This window comes from Nannobrachium achirus (genome assembly GCF_963921795.1).
Source record: "Nannobrachium achirus genome assembly, chromosome: 11".
NCBI classification, from domain to species: Eukaryota; Metazoa; Chordata; class Actinopteri; order Myctophiformes; family Myctophidae; genus Nannobrachium; species Nannobrachium achirus.
The window spans coordinates 50,349,643-50,370,416 of NC_137820.1; the positions used below are offsets into that span (position 1 = coordinate 50,349,643).

Consider the following 20,774-nt stretch of genomic DNA (forward strand, 5'->3'; position numbering starts at 1 on the left):
TACAAACACAACATAATATAATAAAAAAATCATAAAATTATATATATCTAATAAATAATATCAAATAAAAAAATCGATTTTTGGAAAATGAGAATCGATTCTGAATCTTAGAAACATCTTAGAAATCTTAGAAACACGATTCGAATTCGAATCATTTTTTTCCTGCACCCCTATATAATATTGTTCTGTCTAACTACCAGTAAGACTCCCTAATTGGGAGATAAGCAACCGTCAGGTCACAGTATACACAAAGAGGCCTGTAAGTGGCATTGGTTCCACCCACAAGTTTGTACGACAAACGGTTGATGAGTAAAGCCAAATAAAGTTTTGGGCCAATCAGAGGAGGGGGCGGGGCAAAGTTAAACCAATTAAGGTGAAGGACTCTTAATCAAGTCAATTGACACCACCCACAAGTTTGTCCGACAAACGGTTGATGAGTAAAGCCAAATAAGGTTTCGGCCAATGATAGGAGGGGGCGGGGCAAAGGTAAACCAATTAAGGTTAAGGACTCTTAATCAAGTCAATTGACACCACCCACAAGTTTGTACGACAAACGGTTGATGAGTAAAGCCAAATAAAGTTTTGGCCAATGAGGGGAGGGGGCGTGGCAAAGTTAAACCAATGAAGATGAAGGACTGTTGGAGCAGCAGGAGTCGGTGGTCCCCGGGAATTCCCCGTGAGCAGCCCAGTTGGGGTGTTGATTTGGTCAGTTTCGCACTATTTGGCGGCGGTGGCAGGGGGTCCCTGGAGGTCCGGGGGTCCTGAAGGTTGTGGTTTGGCAGGCAAGGAGTGTGTGTGGAAAGTTTCACATGAATAGGGGCAACGATGGCGGAGATATGAGTAGGGCAAAGGTGTGACGTGACGTGACTGACTGACGGACGGACGGACGGACTGACAGACAGCCGGTGGAGGTTTTGATAGTAAATGTGACCTGACGGTCGCAATCAGAACCGGACACATCGATGGGGAATCCAAGCTAATAGAAATTGCAGGCTTTCTATTCCTGAAAAGTTGCAATGTTATAATGGAAGCTATTGTTCTCGTGATAATAAAAATCTAAATCATATAAACGATGATGTCATTGGCAGACAGGTTTTTGAACTGCCCACAAGAGAGACAGACCATGTAGAAAAAATGTGTGCTATTTTATCTTGCACATTAGTGAGGACCAATTATATGAACATAGGTTGAAAAGTGGTGAAGTCGTCCTTTAAGTCTCCATGGGGTGAGAAATCGATAGAAAATTAATTTCTGGGTGAATTATTCCTTTAAAATAATTGATATAAATATGTTTTGTAAATCTCTATGGGAACAATTTACGTTTGATTTTTTTGTGGCACAAGAAAACTGGTTAGCTGGTTTGGCAGAAAGTGTGGAGTTAGGAGGTTTTGTCCCAAGCACTTTTTACCACTTTCCATTGGTTCAATATTATTTTAACCAACACTAAGATGTAAAGGGTGTTCAATAGCCCTGATTTATGCCAAAAAAAAATCAAAAACCTCTAAAATGGAGTTAAGAGGTTTTGGCCAGACAGTGATGATATCTATTTTACATTGGGCTTTATTTTTGTCTTGTTGACATTCTAAGCCAATCAATTGTTTTTCTTCATACACAGTTTGACATTTCTTTCAGTTTATTGACCTGAAAGGGGGAAATAGACACAACTTAAAAAAATAGCAACATGTTCAGTACAAAGGTATACAGCAAATACATATTAGTACAACAGAGAACACATTTGAGCACTGCATAAAAGATCACATTAAGAAATACGTATATTGGCTTGTCATGACTTCATTATAAATATACATTCGATATTATGCATTTCAAAAGCTTCCAATTCTGCACCAGGAAAGTGGTAGCCTTCTCAATTGAAACATCGTGCTTTGCCACATGTTGACTCTCAGCTCATTTCACAACATATTATCTTGAGAGAAACTGTTTACAAAATTAGAATACATAATTTAAAAAAGAACATGCATTTGTCACTGTCAGCATTGTTTTGTAAACTGAGTTGATATTTGCAACATGCAGGGTTATGTGACATCTTCGGCAGGTCATGCTTAATTTATACCCTGTTGTACAACAGCGTAGCATATACCAGAAACAGGCTATCTACAAGCTTACAACACATCTTGTAGATCTGTTATTTTGGCGTCTGACACCGTCCTACGACAAAGTATATATCAGGCTTCAATATTATACGATTTAATTTTTTTACAAGTCAGCAAATGGACCCCAAAACCAGCAGTACAGTATATCGTCGTTGTCGGGTGGAAACCTCGTATCTCCAAGTTTCACATTTGTATGTTCTTTCGCAAAGTAAAGCCCTGCTTCATCGTACAAGGCCGTCGCACAAAAGTAGTGAAAACAGCAGATCTACAAGCACACAACGCCTCGCGGTGCGAGGCGTTGTGTGCTTGTAGATCGGCTGTTTTCACTTGTTTAAATCATTTTTAAAATGAAAAAAGCAAAACGAACGGTTTTGGACATACAAGGTTTTCACCCGACAACGACGATATACATTATGGTAGAAGTCACCCTGCCTTCCCCATTACGTTTCTATGTATCCTGTATTCGTGTTGGTGTTATCACCAGAGACTATTCTCTTTTATGATTTTGTCAGGCTCATTAAACGTATTAAGCAAAAATGTAACACAAAGCACGTTTTATTTATACAATGAACAATTCCTCTTCAGTGCTGGAGCAACAGTCGTGCAGTAGTGCATCTGTTAGATTGTACGCTTAATGCTGTACATGTAAGCAGTGGACATAATTGTGGGCAGGCATTGTGCAGTCAGTCAGCACATGCCTTTGTCCAGGGCTCAAAATGTTACCACTCACCATGAGAACATGAACATAGAATACAGCCTTACGCATCTGAGCCTTCATTTGAAAAGGTAATCCAGGTGGCAAAGTGAGAGTACTGACTTCAACCACTGACATGTACAGTATATTATCTTTTAACAAGTTTACACCAAGGGGCTGTACGTATCACACAGTATCAATCACATAACATACACATGCATAAAGCTGTGATCTTTGATCTCGATGGGTCCTTTTTCATCAGCTAAAATAATTTCAATACCATAATTTACCTGCTTAATAACAATAAAGTATTTTCCGAGACACCTGCCACCACTGCACACATGCAAGGTCCTTTGTTCCGTTTTTTACATTATCAACAGCCTGTTTCCTGTTTTATAGACACTAATTAAACAGAAAGCATTTAAATTTTGATAGTCTCATTGAATACCTATTACAAACCTTTGTATTGTGAGAGCCTACTGTAGCAAATAGATTAACCCGATTTACTGTATTTTTGTGTCTACAAATAGTTTTTCGTTCACAATTACAGCTGATGTACACACTTTCATAGCATAGAGCTTTCCACAATGAGAAAACACATTTTGGCAATTTATATTATAACGTTGTATAATATACACTTATGGCCTCCGGGGCTTCTCACTCTGGAGCTGCGTTGGAAGGCGACATATTCCGTTGTTTGAAGTACTGGGTGACTTGTTGAGGCAGTTCAGCTAGCACTGACTTGGCTAGAGTCTCCTTTGGAGCCTGAGAAATAAAACACACATACAGGGCACACAAACACACACACACACACACACAGACACAGACAGACACACACACACACGCACGCACAGGTGACAGCAGAGTTTAAGCAAACCATATGTTGCTGTTAACATATCGATATAAATCGATGCAGTTACTCTATCGTTACACCTCTAGTAAAATATGTAACTGTAGCTATCTGCATCTACCCATTGTAGGGTATGAAAAAACTTAAATCATATCCATTTGCTATAGGAAAATGATATTCACTGTGCTTTTCCAATCACAGTGCATTGCTGCATGGTAGAGCCAAAATGTTTCCAAAACTATGTTGATGGAGGGTGATTAAACATGAAAGGGTATCCACTATTTGACCTTCTCAAGCGTTCTTCCTTTAATTTTCCATGTTTCTTTTTCCCTCTAAGTCCAAGGACATGCAGAGTTGTTTGTTTTCTCTTTAGGCCTGTAAAGGCCTGTGTGATTAATGCTTATACAAATAAATGTGTGTGTTTGAATAAAGAAAGAAAAGTATACATTTAATTCTTCATGAATACTCACATTACGGAAATCCCTGAAAGGGACAAACTGGACAATGTCACGAACTGCCTCCTCTCCTGTGTTGGAGCGCAGGACACTGGCGTCTCCGTCCAAGAACTCCATGGCGGCAAAGTCGGCGTTGCCCACACCGATGATGATGATGGACATGGGGAGCTTGGCGGCCTGTACGATGGCGTGGCGCGTCTCGTCCATGTCACTGATAACACCATCCGTAATGATGAGGAGAGTGAAGTACTGCTGCAGTGGGATGACAAGAGAGGGAAAGAGAGATGAGGAGACGGAAGGATGTAAGATAATAAAGGCCGTCTGGGAATGGGAAGGGTCCTGGTTCAACCCCCCGCTTCTCCTGGCATCACATCGAAGTGCCACTGAGCTACACACAGGGTTCCCACGGTCATGAAATTCCTGGAAATATTTTGAAATTAGAAAAATATTTTTTCCAGTACTGGAAAAGTTTTGGAATTTATCAAGGGTCCTGGAAGGTCCAGGAAGAAATAGCTATGCATTGTCTTTGGTTATTGATTTTGTTAATACCTCTGAAATGACAAATTAAACATGGGCCAAATTGTCAAATATTAGAGGCAGACATTTTGAAAATAGCCGATCTACATGCTCACAACGCCTCGCAACGCGAGACGTTGTGAGCATGTAGATCTGCTATTTTCACAATAGAACCGTGTTATACAAAATTCCTCAACTCTTAGTGCTCTTCTGGGTGGGGGGTCCCCAGTTAAAATATGTTTATTTCGGGGGTCACGGCCTGAAAAGGTTGAGAACCACTGGCATACACTATCTGTCTTTGGGCATTGCGCATAGGAGTAAGCGACCTGTTATTGAGCTGAATTATTGTTATATAGTCCTTGAAATTGGGTCAAATATTCTGGAGAAGTTTTGGAAATTAATTGGTAAAAATGTGTGGGAACCCTTAACACAGTGAACGTCCTAGCTGCCCTCGACAAGCAGCTTGGTGGTGCCTTGCATGGCTGCCGCAGCTTTCGCTGTGCATATGCGTGAATGTAAAAGCTTACGTTGTAATTAGTTTTGAGTGGTTGGATGACTAAAGCTCTATATACTGTACATATGAATATAAAAGACCAAGAGGGGTATCATGCAGGGTTTATTTGTCACTCACTCCTACAGGTATCAGGCAGCTTTCCCATGCTGCATAATTATTGGTGAATCATTGGTGAACGAGCTGGGCTACAGATGGATAAAAAAATACTGATGTTGAGGATGATATAATTAGTAGAAAATAATTGGAATAGACAGTGTAATTTCCTAAAAACAGCAAGGGAGTAGAGCGTTGGGTCGCAGCATTTTGATATGACGCTTTCAATGCATCTGTAGCGTGGAGTTCAGCATTGGTGAACTTTGACAAAGTGTTAGTCAATAGGAAAGAAGTTCTGTGGTGGAATTGACAAGCATGTTGCTTGTAGTTTTCTTCCACAGAGACAGCCACTCCAACACAAGTCAAACGAACTACACACACATACACAAAATGCAGCCACTCCTACATACAGTAGGTTAAACAAAAAACGGCACTGCCTACAACCAACAAGACAACATGGGAAATTGATGGCTTCAACACTGCAGTGGCTCAGAAGGTATAGTGGCCACTTGGGAAACGGTTCGATCCCGGGCTCCCCTAGAGTTTGTGTCAAACAAGTGTCCTTGAGCAATACATTGAACCCCTAATTGCTCCTGAATAGCAGGTGGTGCCTGGTTGCATCTCTCCATTCCGACATGTCTCCTTTCCGACACTAACCCTATACCTAACCCTAACCTCTGTTGCCACTCCGACAATAAGAAGTCAATGTCGGAGTGGCGACATGTCGGAATGGAGAGCGCCCCCCCCCCCCCCCCCCCCCCCCCCCCCCCCATGGTGCCTTGCCTGGATTCCTCTGCCGTCGGTGTAGCCGTCGGTGTATGAATGTGTGTGAATGGCACTTGTCAAAGTTCACAGATGCTGAACTCCACACTTCAGATGCAATGAAAATGTCACTTCAAAACTGTTGTATCTGTTACTTCCTTTGTTGTGAGTCTCCTCAATTACCCTTGCAAATAGTTTCATCATCAGTGCACCGTGTACATAATCTGTTCTCTGTCATATTGTCTTTGATCTATCTTGTATACATAGTGTTTGTTTCCCCTGGTGTTTGTTTGAACACGTTTAACATTTGATTAGTTTGCGTCAGACTGATTTTTCATGTTTTTGTGAATCACTTTGTGCTGTGATATGGTATGGCCACCTGTTTACCGTATCAGTAAAGACGTGCCTTTTGAATTTGACTTGATGTCCCAAGCTTTTCTCTGTGCCTGGTGATGCTCTGATCTGTTCTGAGTCATTAACAGATGGAAGGGATGGAAAAACAAGTGCAAAAAGGAGAGCTAGGCAGAGAACAGAAATGAACGTAGTCTCTCTCTTTCGCATTCTGTTACACTTCTTTCATATGACCGATCATGCCATCTGTCCCCAGCGCAATACAGATAAAGAGGATGGCATGAAGAGGAGAGAAGGGGGGGATGAATGAATTGGACAGAAAAGTGCAGGGATCAGAAAAGTAGAGAAGTTGTAGTGAGGATAAAAACCTGGGGGAAAAGGATTAGGCTTTGGAAAATGGGATAATGCAAGGTACTGTAGAGGAGAATATCTGGTTACCGCAAAGCAGGACACAGAGGCAAGGCAGAGAAATTGCTTTCACGAGTGCCATGCCCTGCAGGGAAGCACTGTCACAAAACGGCATAAGTGCCAAAGTAACACAAAACACAACAGACAGTAGAAGTGCAAAGTATAGCATCCTGAAGCTTGATGTGACACGTTGTGAGCTTGTAAATCTGCATTTTTTGACAAGTAACAACGGCATATGACAGGGTATAAATTAAGCGTAAGCGTTGATTTAACAAGTTATATCGATGCTCAGGATTTTGCCGCGTGGTTCTTAGCTTCACACCTCGGCTGAAGAAAATAAATAAAGAAGAGGACGAGAATGAGAGCTAGATGAGAAAAGGAGGCAGAGAGACGGCAAGAGAATAGTACAAGGAATAAACATGAGAGAAAAGGGATATAACGAAAGAGGGATAAAGCATGGGAATCACACTGTGTTCACTAGAATGCATGTTAATTATGCTGGGACAGAGAGGCTGATTTAGCTGCTAAACAAAAAGAAGAAAGAAAACAAACACGCATCTACCGTACAACTTTATTTATTTATTTGTTGTCGTTTTTATTTAGTGTACAGTAGCTGTGGGGTTTGGTGTGAGCTATATATATACACTTAGGTTGTTTCTATGAAGATATCAACAGTACCAAGGGAGATAGATATGCATGGCATGGACGAGCTGCTACGTTTCTGTACTGTAATGTATACGGTGAGAATATTAAGTATGCAGAGGGAAGTAAATCACACTGGGATCTCAACTCGTGTTCAAAGGATACATAAACACAAAATACCATGCCATTAAAACGTGAAAAAGGGCAACATGAGGCAAAGAACAATGGCAGTGGCTCGGGGGTTAGAGTTGTCCAGGGTTCCCACACATCTTTACCAATTAATTTCCAAAACCTTTCCAGAATATTTAACCCGATTTCCAGGACTATATAACAATAATTCAGCTCAATAACGAGTTGCTTATTCCTATGCGCAATGCCCAAAGACAGGTAGTGTATGCCAGTGGTTCTCAACCTTTTCTGGCCGTGACCCCCGAAATAATCATATTTGAACTGGGGACCCCCCGCCCTGACAAGCACTAAGAGTAGAGGAATTTTGTATAACACAGTTTTATTGTGAAAATAGCCGCTCTACATGCTCACAACGTAAGCATGTAGATCGGCTATGTAGATCTGCTATTTTCACAATTTCTGCCTCTTGACAGTTTGTCCAATGTTTAATTTGTCATTTCAGAGGTATTAACAAAATCAATAACCAAAGACAATGCATAGCTATTTTTCCAGGACCTTCCAGGACCCTTGATCAATTCCAAAACTTTTCCAGTACTGGAAAAATATTTTTCTAATTTCAAAATATTTCCAGGAATTTCATGACCGTGGGAACCCTGGTTGTCAGTGTGTGGATGTGCGTGTGTGAAATGAATGGGTGAATGTAATGCATGTTGTAAAGTGCTCGGTATAAAGGCACTGTAGAAGGCCTGGGCTGCTCAGTGTAGCCCAGCGCTATTCAACCTGCAGCCCGTGGGCCGCATGCGGCCTCTACAGCAGGGGTTTTCAAACTTTTTGGAGCTGTGTGAAGCACAGGCTCCCTATACGTGGCCGTGTGGGTCTGTCTGTCTGTCTGTGTGTCTGTGTGTGTGTATGTAGCCTGAACTTCCTAAACTTCGGCACGCCACTAGTCCCACAGTTTTGCCACCACACACTCGCGCCATATGTCAAATCGACCGGCTTACTCGGGAATCGTGGGCTATTACTTTTCTAAGAGAAAGGTTCTATAGTTTAATTGATATTAATTTATTAGTGAATTAATTTTCCCCATTGACTTATAATGGGAATCGCAAAAACTCACATTCAATTATTTGTCTCTCGCAAACCATAGGGGCTAGAGTTTCAAGACTTGGAGAGGAGGTTCATAATGATTTCAAGGATTAAATAAAAAATAATTGTGTCATTTGGCCGCATGGTGGCGCCATAACACCCCACTTTACGTTTTGGCCTGTAACTCTTGAACCGTAGGTCGGAAAATTTAAAATATTTTTTCCCTGGATTCCTTGGGTCATGACGCATCTCCCCATATAGGCCACGCCCATTTGCGCCATGATAGATTTTCCGCCATCTTGAATTTTCTCCAAAACACACTTTTTGCTCCTTTTCCTACATATTTTCTTCAAATGTCACAAAAATCGGTACACATGATCCACACACACACACACACACACACACACACACACACACACACACACACACACAGCTCCACTTCACACGGGTGTGATTTTTGTCTCAGGGCACCCCATGAATATTCTTTTAATCCGAGGCACCGGCCCCTACCTTATAATTTTCACTCCCAGCACCTTATATTTATAGCATATCGTCGTTATCGGGTGGAAACCTTGTATGTCCAAAACCGGAACACAACCACCTTAAAGACTACCGATCATGGTGTACACATCCTTGCACTGTCTTCATCGAGTTATCTCTTCAAATTGTACATATTTTATTTTGATAGTTTTATATTGATTGATTGAATTGTACTGTGTACTTCTGCTTTGGCAATGTTAAACGTATGTTTTCTCATGCCAATAAAGCCCATTGAATTGAATTGAATTGAAAAAAAAAAAAAAAAATGAGAGCGAGGATCACATGTGTGGGAGGGCATGCTGTATACGTATCTGTAAAAAATGTATGTATTATGTATTTCTTACTATTTCTTACTATTTCTTATTTTCTTACATTTTCCTATGAGACTGAGCCAGGGGTAGGGCTCAATAAGCATTATGCTTCTCTCCATTCCCCCTTTTTTTTGTTCTTTGGACACTATCATGACAAATGGACTCGAACTTGAACTTTTCTTCTTTATTAATTTATCGTTACCTTTTGATACTATACTACTGTATGTTCAGATGCACTGATAACAGACATGCCCTTGTATTGAACTGTCCAAAAGCGCGGAACTGAACTGAACTGAAGTGAAGGAGGGCAGGGACTCATAGACATTACATCTCGGGTGGTGGCCTTTAGACAGAGGACAGTGCAGAGGTTGATATGCATTTGGCTGGTATAAAAGGACTGTCATATCTTGTTTCTCCATTGTGCAGCTGGTGGTTTTCACTGTTTACAGTGATAAGGTTTTTCGACAACTGACTGAAACTCTTGTCACAAAAAAAATATATAATAATAAAAAATAAACAGTCTGGTATTCTTGAACCTGTCAGGGGTTTTGAGCCACCCACCTGCATCACTCTCAGGATCTAAGTCACTTAAGCCTCTCCACCACCACCTCCAGGTCACACAGCAAGAGAAAAAGGTTTTTCTCCTGTGTGGCCAGCCAGCACGCCCAACTGGGTCCCGCATGGGTACGAGGTGGGCTACTTGGGTACCACGTGGGCATGGGCTTGAAGTGGGCAAATTACATGGGTCCCACGAGGGCTACATGTGGGATAACTGGGTATGGGATAGAAGTGAGCTTCCCCTCGTGGTTCCTGCATGGGCTACAAGTGGGATAACTGGGCATGGAATGGAACTGGGCTTCCCCACGTGGTTCCCGCATGGGCTATATGTGGGATAACTGGGCATGTGTTGGAAGTTCCCACATGGGCTACATGAGGTCTAATGGCATGGGATGGACGTGGGCTTTCCCACATGGTTCCCGCATGGGCTATATGTGGGCTAACTGGGCCTGGAATGGACGGGGGCTTGCCCACGTGGTTCCCGCATGGGCTATATGTGGGCTAACCAGGCATGGGATGGACGTGGGCTGGCCCACTTGGTTCCCGCATGGGCTACATGTGGGCTAGCTGGGCTTGGGATGGAAGTGGGCTGGCCCACTTGGTTCCAGCATGGGCTACATGTGGGCTAACTGGGCATGGGGCGTGCTGGCTGGGTAGATACGCTGGTGGCTCTTCAAGTGACCTAACTGACTAAAACTCTTGTCACAATGTTTACAGTGATAAGGTTTTTCTCCAGTGTGCATACGCTGGTGTTTCTTCAGGTTACATATCTGACTGAAACTCTTGTCACACTCTTTACAGATGAAAGGTTTTTCTCCTGTGTGGATACGCTGGTGAATCTTCAGGTCCTCTAACCGCCTAAAACTCCTGTCACACCGTTTACAGATGAAAGGTTTTTCTCCAGTGTGAATACGCTGGTGTATTTTCAAGTTACCTAACTTACTAAAACTCTTGTCACACTGTTTACAGTAGAAAGGTTTTTCTCCTGCGTGGAGGATACGCTGATGTGTCTTCAGGTTACCTAACTGACTGAAACTCTTGTCACAATGTTTACAGTAATAAGGTTTTTCTCCAGTGTGCATACGCTGGTGTGTCTTCAGGTGACTTGACACTCTAAAACTCTTGTCACACTGTTTACAGTAGAAAGGTTTTTCTCCTGTGTGGATGCGCTGGTGGATCTTCAGGTTACTAAAACTCTTGTCACAGAGTTTACAGATGAAAGGTTTTTCTCCTGTGTGGAGGATACGCTGGTGCCTCTTCAGGTTACTTAACTCACTGAAACTCTTGTCACACTGTTTACAGTGATAAGGTTTTTCTCCAGTGTGGATACGCTGGTGCCTCTTCAGGTGACTCGACTTACTGAAACTCTTGTCACACTGTTTACAGATGTGAGTTTTCTTATAAGTCGGCTGATGTGCCTTCACTTCCCCTGGTTGAGTTAAAGTAGTTAAAGTCTTGGTAAACGTTTGATGACTGAAATATCGTGGTTCGTCTGTGTTTCCAGGTTCCTGGCTGGTTTCAATTCTGGTGATTTGCTGAAGGGATTCTGGGATCTGTCCATTTATGGACATTTGGCAGTAGAGGTCGTCATGGCTCGATTGAGATCTGGAACAGAAGACCTTAGTCTGGGAAGATTGAGACCACACTCCATCCTGGAGTGGCGGTTCATCAGACAATCTGCATCTATACATGACAGTGATAGGGGGTTTTAGTTTCTGTTCGGTAATGGACAATGTGTTTATCCCCTTTCCGACTCCCTATATGTTTTTTGTCTCCCTCGCTGAATCCTCTGGTTACTGTGGAATGAAATGGAATTCAAAAATATTTTCAAATCTTATATATTCCGAGCAAAGAATGGTCTGACCTCACTCACAACACAACCGGGGTTGCCATGCATACCTGACAACCGATTTGTGAAGCCTGCCGGCCACCGAAAGTAGTACTCGCTGGCACATAAGTAGGCCATATATGGACACGCTTGCGCAAGGGGCAAGTTGGCACCTCGACAGAGTGCAGTCTAGTTTCGACCTTTATTTAATTCTCTGAGAACACACCGAGAGCTGGGTCCCTCTTTTTCAGCGGCAAAGAGATTACAACAACAACGCAAAAGGGAATACAGATATGTAAACTAAAGATGCCACAGATTACATCAGAAATCTCCATATATGGGCATAAAACAGATTTTGTTTCTGGGAATGCCCATATATGGACTTTTTATTTTATCCTTTATTAATAATAATGTATCCATATGCATACAATATATTTTATGCCCATACGTGGAGATCCCTATCTGAACACACGGTTGCACGATGAAGCATAAATTAGGCATAACGCATATACATTTAAATACATAAGTACACACCCACACACACACACACACAAACAAACAAACTCACACAAACAAACAAACTCACACACACACACACACACACACACACACACACACACACACACACACACACACACACACACACACACACACACACACACAGCTCTCTGTAGAGACATACTGTACTGTACAGAACAAGAGGCTCCATGTCACACAACCATGGCACACACGCACGTGCACATGCACGCACGCATGCACGCACGCACGCACGCACGCACACACACACACACACGAGCAAAAGGGCTCTGTAGTCTGTCTTTAATGTGCCAGCAGCTGCGCTCATTAGTGAATCATTACCACACAGACAGACAGGGACACACCGTGTGACACAGTCTAGAGGGCAGTTCAAAACTGAAGGAACACAGTAACACGGGCACTCGCGCACGCACGCGCACACACACACACACACACACACACACACACACACACACACACACACACACACACACACACACAGGCACATGCAGACATGCAGGTTTTATCATTATCCAAAGACTGAGTACGTTGACAGAGCATATACAGTAGCAGTAGATTAGTGCAGACTGTCCTCTAATAAGACGTATTCCAACGCCCCCGCTGACGCAACTACGCATCCACAAGCACGCACGCACACACACACACACACACACACACTATAGCCTTCCCTCGACCCCTGTATGTAAGCGGTATCTGCTTACAATATGTCACTGTTGTCACATTGCATTGTCCGCTCCGTGCCTTCAACCCGTTTGAACTCATTTTATAAAACAATAAAGACTCTTACACTAAGCAAAAAATAGCCCCTGAAACACTGAGAATACAGAACAATACAAGTCTTTGTCTATTTCCCTGTTCTTTATACCGGGTGGCAGGGTGCAATTAGGGACAAAAAGCTGTGTGGGAGCATAGAGATACCCAGCTATTACCTATTGGATACATACACTGCAAAGTCCTGAGTGTTCATTTAACTCTGAGAGTTAGGTTACATCTAAAAATTTAACCTAAAGGATCTGTGCCAGTGAGGATTTTTACAGAGAAGCTGTGGGCTAAGTGCCGCTTGATTTCTTCTTCATCCACAGGACACCATATGTGCATGTTCCACTATCATTTAAGAGTCTGCACATGTATGGGATTGGTGATTTATTGTATCTCTCAGTTTACAAGAAATCACCAATCCCATGCATGTGCAGACTCTTAAATGATAGTGGATATTACAATGTATTGGCATTATGGTTTATCCGCAACACAATTGATGGAATCCGACTTTTGACACAGCAGTGGAATCGGTATAGCTGGCAGGCACAGCAGTGTGTGGAGGGTGGTGTGTGGAGGGGGTCATTCCTTCTCTGTGGTTCTCAATGGCCATAGCATTGAACTGACACCAGAAAGGTCTGAGGGGATTGTATGCCTTGTGTGGACAAATCGTGGCACAAACATGGCCCGGGTTAAGGGCTTCATGCCCTTTGCAGCCAAGTGGTTATGACATCGTTGACACAATCATAGCCAATGTCATGGGTTCTATTTCCTGTGTAACTCACAGGACAAAGCATGGCACGACAACTGATATTACTCAAACTGGAGATTTATTGTCCATCTCTAAAATATTAACAGCTGTGCACAACAATATCCAGCGCCACCGGTTACGCTGTTCAAAAGCTTCACTTTTAAAGGTCAACTTTGTTTTTTTTTTACAACAAGGGTTCATATTTTAGATTGTAATGAAAGAATATAAAAGATGAGAGTTAAAATGTTTTAATTTACTCCTTTCTATCGTTTTAGAGATTTTTATTATTTTGATTTCAGTGGCTGGGGGCATGCGTACAAGTGGCTAAATATGTCTTTTTACACAGAATAAGCCCATTCCCAAGATGTACCGCAATCTTTCATGGGCAGATGTGACTTCTGGGGGTTACTATAAATAGCAATAAAGAAATTGCAGGCTTATTGTGTCTAAAAAGACATATTTAGCCACTTGTACAATACACATGCCCCCATGCGTACGCATGCCCCCACATTTTAGCATGCTAAAGTGCTAAGACGATAGAACGAAGTAAATGAAAACATTTTAACACTCACTTTTTCTTTTCTCTAATTACAATCTAAGAACCCTTGTTGTAACAAAAACAAAGTTGTCCTTTAACCCATCTCATCCCGATGGAACACAGCTTGAGCCTGCAACCAGCAGTGACCGGAGCGAGAGTAAGAATAGCACACAGCAGGACGTCTAGTTTGTTGTCAGCACCATAAACGCATGCTCCCTTAGAGGTTCTTGTGTAGAATGTTCCAGAACAAAGTAGTTCTGAACTGCTTATCGATTGGTTGCTCTGCCAAAAAGAGGTAACCAATAATTTGTTATTTTTTATTTTCTTTCTTCTCTTAAAACATTCTTAACCATATATAAAGTACCCTAGTGTCCCTATTCTGGACATAAATACTAAATAGGTGAACATTCGGTAAAAACATTTGGGCTTCCAGTGGTGTAAAGTAACTAAGTTATGTACACTTTTGAGTTATTTGTACTTTACTTAAGTATTTCCAATTTCCAATACTTTTACTTCTACTCCACTACATCTTGGATCCAAATATTGTACTTTTACTCAACTACATTTATTTGAAAATGTTAGTTACTAGATAGTAGTTACTTTGCACATATAAATTATAATATTACAAAACATACATAAACCACTTTAGCCCTATTTTATACCTAGGCTGTTTGAAAATAGCCGATCTACAAGCTCACAAGACGTCGAAGTGTTGTGAGCTTGTAGATCTGCTATTCTCAAAAATGTTTTACTTTTACTTTTGGTACTTTAAGTACATTTTGATACCAATACCTTTGTACCTTTACTATTCCAAGTATTTCGTACTTATCCTTTGTAATTGTGTACATGAAAGAATCAGAAACCACACACTTTCACTGTTGTAACCTCCCTGCACTGACTGGACAATACAAATATCCATGTTGATCTTCATTCAACTATGTGTGAATGGTTCAGCACCATGGACAGTGACAGGCCACTAAACTGTGTACCCACACTAGCCAGCATGTCTGGTATAGCCAAAATAGGGCCTACTGCCAAATACACATTTCTCTTTAAACTCTAAACATTAAAAGTAGATAGATACAGCGGGTCAACAGCATTACACGGATATCCACACAGATACACAGCGAGGGTATAGCGACAGCAGCTGCACATGATATATAATAAGCAACACACTGAACACAAGCTCAAATTAATTCCAGGAGATGCGACAGACAGGAGAGGAGGAGAGATATAGAAGAATAGGAGGGAGAGGGAGAGAAAAGTCACTGTAAAACAGAAACCTTGTATCTCCAAGTTTCACATTTTCAATTTTTTTCTTAAATGAAAGCCCTGCCTCATCACAAAACAGCCCTGACTGTTGCACAAAACTAACAACAGATCTACAAGCACACAACGCCTTGTGGTGCAAGGTGTTGTGTGTTCTCACTAGTTTACATTTTTAAAATGATAAATACAGTTTTGGACAAAGTTTCCACCCAAAAACGACAGAATGTTGATCTGCCCATCTGCACCTGCGATAATTGTGTCTGAAACGTAGCTTGGGAAGAACTTATTGTTCCACAGGTCCGTTGTTCTGAAGACGTCGGCAGGTTAGCTACTCACCAGCGTCGGCAGGTTAGCTAATCACCAGTGTCGGCAGGTTAGCTAATCACCAGCGCTAGTTTTACTGAGGTTAGGGTTAGGGTTAAGGTAACGTCACTTGACCTAACGTGGACATTCTATGCCCCATACACTACCCGGCAAATCTCACCGGGAGTCTCCGGCCAACAGCATTTGTTCACCTCCCCCCTCTGTCTGCTGTTCACTTCTCTCTGTTGCGCTGCTGCTGGCCGCTCGCATGAGTAAATGAAAACGAGTGATAAATCATAGCGATTTTGATCATTATAATGGATAAGCATAAACAAACCAGTTCACATGAACAATACTGATGTAAAATAAGATATCTGAACGGCTACATATATTTATTTATGCGCAAAATTACAATTAAAATGTTGTGAACCACAACCTCTTGAAATGCCTGGATCTCGGGGCTAGACCGTAGCTAGCATTGACAAAATTAGAAGCGTTACAGTATGTAAAGTAATAGCTATGTGCAACAGTGTTTCATGAATGTTCAGACAACATATTATGTCAGGGTTTTATGCGTGTTCAATAATGGAAAGGCAGTTACACCGCCAGTCTACACAGCCAGTCTGTAAGTAACATGGACTCATTGGCGGCCCCCCGGGACCGGCAATAATGATTGTTCAACTTTGAGATTAAATAATGAGTAACGATGAATAATTGAATGTGATGACAAATTTATTGGCATATAAATTCAATGTGTTTAGTTAATGTGTTTTGAGAGCCTGAGGCTGTGAACACAAAGCCTATTAATGTATTCTGTCTCTTTGACTGAGTTTTATATTGTAGCCTAGAGCCACTAGCTCTTTTTTTAAACACTTCAAATAGAAAGGTCCTTGGCTGGATTACAGTGAAATAAATTATTTTGCTGAAGGGTAGCCACCCCACATACGGTATTATAATTATTTTGCTCTGGCAGGCAATGGGAATTTTGTGTTAAAATCTCACACTCTTCGGGTCAAAATAGGTTTTACAGCCAGCATTCAGAGAACACTGTGAGCGTTCAAGCACTGTTACTCTTTAACAACTTAAACCCTCTAGACTTAGTAAACTGGACCTGGACCACCTTTTTCCTGTCTACACCAAAATATTGCCAATCTACAAGCTCACCGCTCAACGCGTGTCGAAAACGTGACGCGTTGTAAACTTGTAGATTGGCTATTTTTGGCTAATGCTCCCCCCACAATAAGGATGCTGGGGTTCATCTTCAAAATACACGTTTAAAGCCAGTAGCGCTTTCGGGGGTGGACGGGACTGGACGCAGTGTGGCCAATATATATCCCACCACATGCACGGCAAGGACGGCACGGAACAGTGCTAGAACCATAGAGTTATAGGCTAATTTGCATAACAGGTTTACCAGCCATGCAGTGAGTGGTGGGCTTGCGCATCCCCCCCTGGATTCAAGTCCAAAGGCCACCCTATTCATATGGATAGGCTACTTAACACCTAATGTAGATTGTGTGCATTGATGTGCATTGTGCGTGTGTCAGGCTACCTGGCTCCATTACTGTGATAGATGAGATTCGTTCAAAGCAAACTTTTAGTTTCTCTACTGCAGCCATAGAGTGACTGTCTGCATTGCAGTATTTTCTATTTGTTCCATGCACACATGTAGGCGCACGCACACATCTAAAGGCGCGCATGCACGTGTTGTGACGTCAATAAATGACCGTCCGCCCTGAAAAGAAAACCCCAAAGCACCACTGTTTAAAGCAAGCATGCAGAAGACAGAATGAGTGGTTGACAGAGGACAGCAGAGATGCAGAGTGACTCATGTGTGTAGCAGGCAGACAATTGTACAAGTCCCTCTGATCCGAGTCCAAGTCGAGTAGCAAGTCATTTGGTCGCAAGTCTCAAGCAAGTCTCAAGTTTTTTCTGTTGTGGGCAAGTCAAGTCGAGTCACAAGGTTATGTCAAGTCAAGTCGAGTCGAGTCACAAGGTTGTCATGTCAAGTCGCATCGAGTCAAGTCGCGTCGAGTCAAGTCACAAAGTCACACGCTTTTCAAGTCGAGTCACAGGTTATATCTCAGGTTTATATCTTATCTCTCTTAAGAGAGAAACCTTTCTTCCTAAAGTAAATGTCAAAAAATACCATGCAGATTAGTCTGCAACTCTGCATGAATTAAACCAGTAGTATACAGCTTAAAAGCTATTCATTTATCCATTACATTTCTGATCATTTAGAACCTAGGTAGATGGCAAAGGCTACACTCCATTAAAGAAATGTCATGTTTGACAAATGTTTATTTTCAACATTTTGCAACATTTATTTAAATTTATTTAATACTGCTACAGGCCTATTGCTTTAAAAACAAAAACAAACAAGACACAATAATCTTAACGTGCATGCTTTGTTTTGTACTAGTAGTACTGTATATTAATGTCATTTCTCATCAGGCACAAATTTAGCTGCCTATACTCCACTACACGTGTATTTGTTTGGGGTCCCACCATGTTCCAAAAGGATACGGGGTCGGGGTAATCTCACTTTTCCGAACGGACATTATTTCGACCATAGAGTCAGGTGTCGAAAAGATGACATGTAGTAACAGCGACACGCTCCAGCGACAAACTGGAATATAACGGAGTGGAGTGGACTAAATTCAACTCTAGCTAAGCAAAACTTGGCGGAGGCTAAATGAGAAGGAATAAAGCTTTTGCGTGGGAGTTATTTAGTGAAGTTCTTAACCCTGCTGACGACTGGATGTATGTTATGAAAAGTGATAAAGTGTTGGAAGACGGAGGCTTGCTACCATGATGGATAATTGGATATTATTTATGCAGTCATAGATCAACGTTCGTGACAGTGGTGAGTGACATTGTTGTCTTATTATTAATGTTCAAAAAATGTACGACCGACAGTATATCACCAACACACACATGCACACGCGCACACACTTCTAATAATGTTATTGTTCTGTTCCCACAACGTGTTGTATACTTCCAGTATGTTAACGAGGTTAAACAGACAGCCAAACTCGGTTTTCACGAGCCAGGAAGCGAGCGCCTTGCTCCTTTTAATAATTGCAATCTTCAGAGTTACAGGTGAAAATCGTGTAAAACTGTAGCAAACAGAAAAACAAAGACAAAGAAATGTCTTAGCTATCATCAAAATATCACTCTATGAATTTAAGCTGGCTAATACATGCTAATATGAAATATAAACACAGCTACATGTAATGAAATGCTAGTCTCTGAAAAGTAGCCGATCTACAAGTTTCCATTAACATCATATTTCTTAACAAACATGAATTATCTACATGAATTCGCTCATAAACAAATCAAAACAGTGTACAGAAAGTGAATCATGTCCAAACTTACAGCCATTGCTTTCGAAGGTTCATAAAGATTCAAGATACAGAAAACACTGCCATCATGTGCTTGTCAGCTTGTTGTATAATGGAGTCTACTGAGTTACTGAGCTTCTTCTTCCCAGCATGCACTGCTAAACCACTACTGACATGTCAGAATAAGAGTCTGCTAACCTTAGCATTTCAAAATAAAAGCACATCATTGGATTACTACAAAATAAACACACAAGCAATGTAAACTTAAGTTTCTAACATGAACTTAAAGCATGAACTCAAACTGAGGGCAGAACACTCCCCGCCTGGCATTACTGATGCCACTACAATTTCTTATCTCAGTCCTTTTCTAGGAGGATGATGACATCAGAGATGGGCCTCAGGTAAGTCTTTGAGGTGCCCTGGGATGATGTCCTCACTTCAACTTTGCGGACCCTTCCATCGGTTCCTGGAAAGGTTGACGTGACCAAAGCCATTGGCCATTCATTCCTTGGTGCTTGACTTTGTTTAAGCAGCACAACGTCTCCGGTTTGCAGGTTGCGTTGTGCCTTGTGCCACTTGCGTCTTGAATGCAGAGTGCTGATGTACTCATTTCTCCATCGGCTCCAGAATTCGTTTGCAAGTGCTTGCACTTGTCTCCACTGGTATTTCAGGAGATCTTTTCCAGTGAAGTCTCCTGGTGGAGCAGCCAAGCTTGGCTTTTGGGTCAAGAGCATGGCAGGAGAAAGCAGGATAGGTGCTGCGGGATCTGATGAGACGGGAACCAGTGGTCTTGCGTTGACTATCGCAGATACCTCCGCCATCAGCGTAGAAAGTACTTCATGTGTCAGGCGAGTATGCTTGTCTTGCAAGAGCATGGAGTCTAAGATCCTTCGTGTTACACCAATCATGCGTTCCCACACTCCTCCCATGTGGGACGCATGTGGGGGATTAAACTTCCACGTGCAGCCATTGCTATGGAGATACCTCAAGATGCTGGTCTGTTCATCATCAGGACGTGCCATGCCGAGTTCTGAACTGGCAGCAACAAAGTTGGTCCCCCTGTCTGACCAGAGTTGCTTTGCTGGGCCTCTGACTGCAAAGAATCTTCGCAAGGCGTTGATGCAGCTGCTTGTGTCCATTGACTCTATTAGCTCAATGTGTACTCCTCTGGTACTCATGCATGTGAACAGAATGGCCCACCTTTTATTGTGAGTTGCACCTCCGCGGGTGCGTCGAGTGACCACTGTCCACGGTCCGAACACGTCTAGACCGACGTAAGTGAAAGGTGGAGATGTGTCAAGCCGCTCTGGGGGGAGGTCAGCCATCTTCTGTATTTCTAGCTTCCCCCTGAGCTTGCGGCATATCACACAGTGATGGAGGATAGAGCCAATCAGCCTCTTGCCGGCCACAATCCACAGACCAGCCGCT

General features: G+C 42.2%; 1 protein-coding gene across 1 annotated transcript in view; it reads right to left on the minus strand.

Annotated features, from left to right (window-relative positions):
* Window positions 1–3,462: 3,462 nt before the first annotated feature.
* cpne2 (copine II) overlaps window positions 3,463–20,774 on the minus strand; it is a gene marked incomplete at both ends in the record, with an annotated part of 63,839 nt that continues 46,527 nt past the window's right edge. Inside the window, 2 exons of the mRNA XM_080736639.1 lie at window positions 3,463–3,570; window positions 4,126–4,362. Coding sequence (XP_080592765.1) covers window positions 3,463–3,570; window positions 4,126–4,362 — 345 coding nt within the window. The remainder of the gene's footprint in view (window positions 3,571–4,125; window positions 4,363–20,774) is intronic.